The 7,172-nt window shown below is 40.7% G+C and overlaps 1 protein-coding gene across 1 annotated transcript; it reads left to right on the top strand.

The window, feature by feature from the left end:
• The first annotated feature begins 3,255 nt into the window (after positions 1-3,255).
• Positions 3,256-7,172, top strand: LOC147253592 (protein NDRG1-like). The gene is made up of 12 exons (XM_086217302.1): positions 3,256-3,507; positions 3,872-3,977; positions 4,094-4,214; positions 4,325-4,387; positions 4,488-4,548; positions 4,812-4,898; positions 5,210-5,266; positions 5,369-5,535; positions 5,868-5,967; positions 6,183-6,218; positions 6,312-6,363; positions 6,490-7,172. Exons 1-12 carry the CDS (start codon positions 3,457-3,459, stop codon positions 6,690-6,692), a joined length of 1,104 nt encoding a protein of 367 aa, XP_086073428.1. The 5' UTR covers positions 3,256-3,456; the 3' UTR covers positions 6,693-7,172.

Raw genomic sequence — 7,172 nt, forward strand, 5'->3', positions numbered from 1 at the left:
ACCTCAATCAGCATCAGCATCAGCATCAGCATCAGCATCAGCATCAGCATCAGCATCAGCATCAGCATCAGCATCAGCATCAGGGGCCTTTCACAGCAAATAACCAACACATTTAATTTCTAACTTTCCATGCTGTACCAACACCGGACCAGACGGTGAGTTCCTGAAGTACATCACAAAAAAAAGAGAGATGAATTTAACGGTATATAAAAAATGCACTTTGCACTAAAATATTTGTATGAGGTATCAGATGATATAAAAGCAAATACAAAGGGGTGTGGCTTGCGGGCTTGGAGTGATACTTGTTATTGATGTTGAGGCCTTTGCCGTATATTAAAATTAATTGTGGACAATAATAATCTGTAAAATACAGGGAGTGCTAAAATACCAAACAATGCAAACAATGGTTTGTGTGTAGGTGTGTGTGTGTGTGTGTGTGTGTGTGTGTGTGTGTGTGTGTGTGTGTGTGTGTGTGTGTGTTTGCATATCCTTCTATTTTGTGTGGAATACCTATGTCACATCAAAAGTAAGCTGTTCTGGGGGGAAAAAAAGAATTTCGTAGTATATTAAAAAAAGAATTTTGCTCTAAAATATTAACACAAAATGTTAAAGGCAATAAAATAAACAAAATATATGCGTGCCATACACTCACCAGCAAGTGCTTGCACCTCTTACTAATTAGGAGTGCCAAGGTGACATAGAAGTGAATGAAAACAAAATTAATTCTGCAATATACGAACCATCATAAGACACCTTGTTGGTTCATGATCATGATACTAAGCCTGATGTAAGATCTTCATGAGAGGAAATATTAGGTACTCAGTGGATAATGACATCATATCAAACAGGTGTGCTCCTGTTTTAAAATGATCCAACAGTTTCATATTCGCTGTTACTGCTGCAACTTGTAAGCCGACTTGACCTCCTTGTAGAATAAATAAGTTCACAAAATATTGGCCAGTGATGAATGGAGGAAGAGGCTCGAAGGTCAGAGTTGTCTGGGTTAGTATGACGTTAAAATGGCTTCGGACTGACGTGAGGCTGAGTAAGACCCATCTGCTGCCCTCTGTGCTTCAGCCACCACTAAATGGATTAAACTTGCTCTGTGTGTGTGTGTGTGTGTGTGTGTGTGTGTGTGTGTGTGTGTGTGTGTGTGTGTTTTAGAGGCAGTGGTTGTATGATTCCTTAAAGACGGTGGTCACAGCACAGTCTGCTCTGTTTCCATTCAACCAGCTGTTACTGTCAGCGGTGTATTTCACCTGCCAGTGTCTCTCATGTTGTTTTTAAGTCACCTATCATGAAGCAAAAGAGTAATAAGATAAATAAAACAATCTCAGCTCCTCGGTGACTGACAGCTTGTTTATATATATGCCTCAGATGAAGAAAGAATGTTCACCTGTGCTGAAGAAAAATGTACAATTGCCTCCAAACTTTGACGTGACGGTTTAAATTTTATTTGAGCCAAGAAAACCCAGATCCAGGAAGTACTCACTTCTTAATCTTACTTCCTTAACTTTGAGAACCTTTTGGAGAAATGTTTTTGTTAATACAAGATCTCACAACCAATCCTGTAGGACTTTGTGATTTATGTTCTTTTGATGAAAAACAAAACCATTCAGCTTCTTAAATCCACATGACCTCCACTTTAAAGCCCTTTAAAAATGTGCTTCTCTACTTTACGCAAGTTATCATCCAGATGCTACAAGTAAGACAATGGCTCTTTTTCATTGGAGTTCTGGCCCAGACAGCAGCAGCACCACATTCCAAGAAGCTCACAGCAACAAATAAAAACACAAAGATCCATCCATCCATCCATCCATCCATCCATTTTCTTCCGCTTATTCCTGTTAAGGGTCGTGGGGGGGCTGGAGCCTATCCCAGCAGCCTTCAGGTGAGAGGCAGGGTTCACCCTGGATAGGTCACCAGTCCATCACAGGACCAACACATAGAGACAGACAACCATTCACACTCACAGTCACACCTACGGTCAATTTAGAGTATCAATCAGCAGACACAAAGATATTAATAATAAACATATACTGTATATTCATATATGAACATAAATAAAGCAATTAACAGAACCAAGAAACTGGACAAAATAGAGCAGATTCAACCTTAAAATGAAGCAGAATCTCCTTTCTCTTCATTATGTCTAAATAGTACTGTATCATGATTTTGTGAAATTTACTTTTGAAAGATTTGCGTGTCCATGATTGTATTGTTCATCTAGACACAAACAATAAAACAGTCGGAGATAAATCTTTATTCATTTATCTTCAAGATTAGCATGAGCCGACATGTTGCGTCTTTGACAGAAGTTCCAGGCTGCACCGTCTGGCTCGATGGAGTGATGCAGCAGTATGTAGCTGTAGCGTTAGCAGCAGGATCAAGGTTAGCTGAACTACAGCAGAACGCTTTGCTGTGAGCAACAGATGGTACAGTGAGATTAAACATATGACCTCCTCATGGCTGGTCAGAAAGCGTCATGAGTCCCTCGACACCCACAGCAAAAAATAACAGGATTGACTTCTGATTGTGGCTGGATTTCACATGTATGGACATGTAGAGTTGAGTGTTGAGGCTGTAGTAGTACACATTTTCTCTGGTGGTTGTCAGTTGTTTTACTTTTAAAAACTATGATTCACTTGATTTAAAGAACAGGAGGTTTATTAATACAAAACCTCACATATTCCCAACTGTGCACTGCTGACTGTCGCTTCATTTTTCTGTGCAATAACTCAACATTGCAATAACTTTGGTTGAGAATTCATCTTTTCATATGGACTGGACATGATATTGTGCAATAACTCAACTCTAATTCTCTGTGCTATAATTCAGCCAATACAGTCAATATTCATTTTAATACTTGCACTTTTATTCATGCACATTCATCTTCTTGTCTTTCTTTCTTTCTTATATGTTTTCTGTGATTCAATGGGCGCGAATGCAGTGTAAACACTTCAGTATAGTTTTGCTGATTCTGATAATTCATCAATTCCATGCTTGTGAATGGCTGTTCAGCTCTAATTGTCATAAACGCATGAGAATAGTTCAGTGTCAGTAGAGTAGATGCTTGGGCTAATTCCTTGTGGAAAATCCAGTGCTGTCTCAGAGCAGCAGCAGCCTGGGGCCAGATTAAATCAGGAGGGAGACAGTTGGACACATGTGAACCAGGTTGGACTTAGTGGCAGATCAGTGTCGGTGGGTATATAAACCAGCTCAAACCATGAGTCTGTCACACAACCTGCACTGTCATCTGTGCGCACTTGTACATTTCTGCGGGACTGGCAAAGTCCAAAACCCAGATTAGGAGAGAGAGAAAAAAAAGAGTTAGATTCGTCTCAAAAAGTTAAGGCATAAAGATCTGCAGGAAAACCTCTCTGCGTCTCCGGGAAATCCACCGCAACTCACTGTTGTTTCCTTTCATCTGCGTTAGTCAACGGTGCATCAGCAGTCATGGTTCTGGAGGAGAACGAGTGTGACTCCGTCTTTGGGCCTCAAATCACTGTGAGTATCCTAGAGAGAACCTAAATTTGATCCAATTCTTGCGTCCGGTAAAGAGAATTCCAGCTTCTTGAGGTCCTAGTTTGTATGAAGAGCTCACCGGAGACAGTTGTACTGTTAATAAACACTGGTTTTCTCTCACACGCTCAGATGCCTTGCCCAGCAAAGTTTTCTGCTTTAAGATTATTTTGCAACTTTCTCACAACATTTTGTCGTACCTTACGGTCTAATCTATTGGTAGTTCACGTTCACAAAGTCTGAAACCCTCATTTCAATGCTGCCTAATGAATATATTTATTTGCGCATTTAAATCTGTCACTATTTCAGTTTTATCTGCATGCGTGAATGATTCTTTTTTCTGTTTCAGGAGGAGCACGTAGACACTCAGTATGGGAAGGTCCACTGCGTCGTGACAGGGACGCTGAGGTCGAACCGCCCCGTCATCCTGACGTATCATGACATCGGGTTGAATCGTACGTCTCACTTCTTAGCTCCCAGACTAGACTTGATATAAAACACTTTTATCCAAGTAGAAGAAATGTTTAGATTTAAAAAAAAAACTGATTATTTTTATTTTCTCTCTCTATAGACAAGTCATGCTTTGAGACTCTGTTCAACCATGAGGACATGCAGGAAATCACCAGACATTTGCCTGTCTGTCACATCGAAGCACCAGGACAACACCAGGGTGCCAAAACACTCTCCACCTCGTCAGTAGAATTTATTGTTCTCCGCCTCTCCTTCTCCAGCAGTTTGATTTGCTTGTACGGGATAATTATATCAGTATTCAACACAGAGTTTATTGTTTTTGACCCCTCAGGTACACCTACCCTTCCATGGACCAGCTGTCCGAGGCTCTGCCCGCCGTCCTCAAACACTTCGGGTGAGACAGACCTGATAACCCTCACTTCTTTCATCGCTCCTGATAACAAACACTTTTGTCCTGGCCTCTCTTTGAGTCACATTTTAAATGTGTTGTGCAGGATTCGCAGTGTGATTGGACTGGGAGTGGGAGCAGGAGCCTACATTCTGGCTACTTTCGCGGTGAGTCCACATTCTCTAAATCCCATGTGAGACGCTGATGGAGAACACAAGAAATAAAGTATGAATGTGTCTGAGCTCAACAAGAACATGATGACAGGACAATGAAACACCGTTGTACACACTCAAAATCCTCTTATCAAAAGGTGGTAAAACTTTGAAGAGACTGAGTCAGTTTTCAGAGTTTTGCTTTGTAAAAGTATGTTTGTCTTGGATTACATTCGAATGTGAAAACTGTTAATCTTCCCTCTGTGTTTTGTTTGTAGCTGAATCACCCTGACCTGGTGGACGGATTGGTGCTGCTCAACATCAACCCCAACGCTGAAGGAATTATGGATACTTTTGCAAACAAGGTCAGCATTGTGTGATCTGCACGTGCATTCATGTGTGTGCATTTATTTCAGTGGCAAATACCCGAACTGATGAATAGAAGCTTGGATTTAAGTGTAAAGTCTTAGCTGCTGGACAGAGATACAGTTTCTGTAATTACGTGTGTGCACCCCTTAAGATCTATTAAAGGAGGATTGCTTGTATTACTGAGGACAAATTTAATGAACCCATTCATAAAACATATATTTGTGGTTCATTTTAGTGTTAGGCAAGCAGTACATGTATGTAAATACCCACAAAGTCACTAAATTAAATACAATTGTGTGTGTTATAGATCACGGAATGGACCCACACGGTCCCTGACACAGTCATCACACACTTATTTGGAAAGGTAAGTTATTAGATCAACACTACACACTGATAGATGATGAAACATTATTTTATGTGTGTTTATCGTTAATGTCTCCGTCCCCCTTTCCACCTCACTTTCCAGGAGGAGATCCAGACCAATCACGACCTCATAGCTACGTACCGTCACCACATCACAACAACCATGAACCAGTCCAACGTTAGCCAGTTCCTACGCTCCTACAACAGCCGCAACACTCTTGAGTTGGAGAGGCCTGTTCCTGGAGGGAACATCAATGCCAGGACACTCAAGTTAGTACAACTCCAGACTTTAGAGGGAAGTAGCGGTGGGATAGTTATTGAAGCAATAAATTAAATTAAAGTATTGCTTCTCACAGTCAAAACAGTAGCAAAAGATCGCGGTGGATGATGTGAAGTTGAGTAGGATCCTGGGAATCGTTGTCTTTATTGTTGTTTATTAGCCATTATCAGTAAGAAATCACGCTCATGGATAGGCTAATGCATTAAAGTTTTATCTCACCATGTTTATTCACATTATTCACTTTACTCACAAAAAAAGTTACGTAATATAACAATTCTTTAATCTGTCATTCTCTCTTTCATCTGTCTGTGTTATGTTTAAGGTGTTCCACTCTGCTGGTGGTGGGAGATAATTCTCCTGCTGTGGAGTTTGTGGTTGAATGCAACTCTAAACTCAACCCAACAAAGACCACACTGTTGAAGGTAAACAGGAAACAAAATCAAGAAAATAAGAAATTCATAAGAAACACACACACACACACACACACACACACACACACACACACACACACACACACACACATCTTTTTAATTCTTGGTTCTCCAAAACCACATGCAGGGCACAAATGTGTAAAGTAATAATTTTCATCAAAGTGCATGCACCTGATAAATGATAAGGGTTTTGTTTTCCACTCTAGATGGCCGACTGCGGAGGACTCCCTCAGGTGGACCAGGTACGCCGACATGTCTTGCTGTTACACTGGATAATCTACTCCCTTGATTATTCTGAAAAATTCATATCTTGTTTTGTTCCTGCCTCTCAACAGCCTGCTAAAGTGATTGAAGCCTTCAAATATTTTATTCAGGGCCTGGGATACAGTACGTTACCCTATTATATCTTATCAAATTCCATATCATATGAAATGAGATCAGTTTATATCAATTTTTATTCAGTATTTGAAATAAAATTTATATCAGTACTTGATACTCCTCTAATTCTTTTAGTGTCCAGTGCCGGCATGACCAGACTTCGCTCACGGACAACCTCTAGTTCCAGCACCTCGTCCTACGATGGTTCTCGGAGCCAGCGGGGCCGTCTGTACTCCGAGGAGAAGCGTGGACGCTCACACACTGATGTCTCCATGGAGAGTATCTCTAACAGCAACGTGGATCAGAGCATATCCAGGTCCACAGAAGTGGCATGCTAGAGTGCAATCAACTCTTAATCCAAGGCACTTAAAGTCAAATTATACCTCACAATCTACTCGCTGGTGTTTCCTCTCCCGCCGCCCTCTACAGTCTATCATGCCCTTTCATCTGCACTAAATATCTGAGTAGCCCTCGGTGGCCTCGGTGTCACCTCCCTACTCTTTTATCCATTTCACATTCTTTCCTCTGTCTCTTCATCCAACTTCCCCTCATCCTCTCCCTCCGTGCATCCTTTTTACACTACTACCTCTAGACTTTCTTTAGTGTGTATTGCTCTCTTTGTCCTTCTTCACGTGGCCACTGAAATTGATCATTGATCTTGTATTGCACATTAGCTAAAACACACACACACACGGATATATTATATATATATATATATATATATATATATATATATATATATATACACACACACAAATATTCAAAGAAATGATGAGCTGACATAGAACTATAGCATCTTTAGGAGGACACATTAGATG

Source organism: Aulostomus chinensis, chromosome 11 (genome assembly GCF_037954235.1).
Source record: "Aulostomus chinensis isolate RoL2024-O1b breed Wild chromosome 11, RoL_Achi_v1.0, whole genome shotgun sequence".
NCBI classification, from domain to species: Eukaryota; Metazoa; Chordata; class Actinopteri; order Syngnathiformes; family Aulostomidae; genus Aulostomus; species Aulostomus chinensis.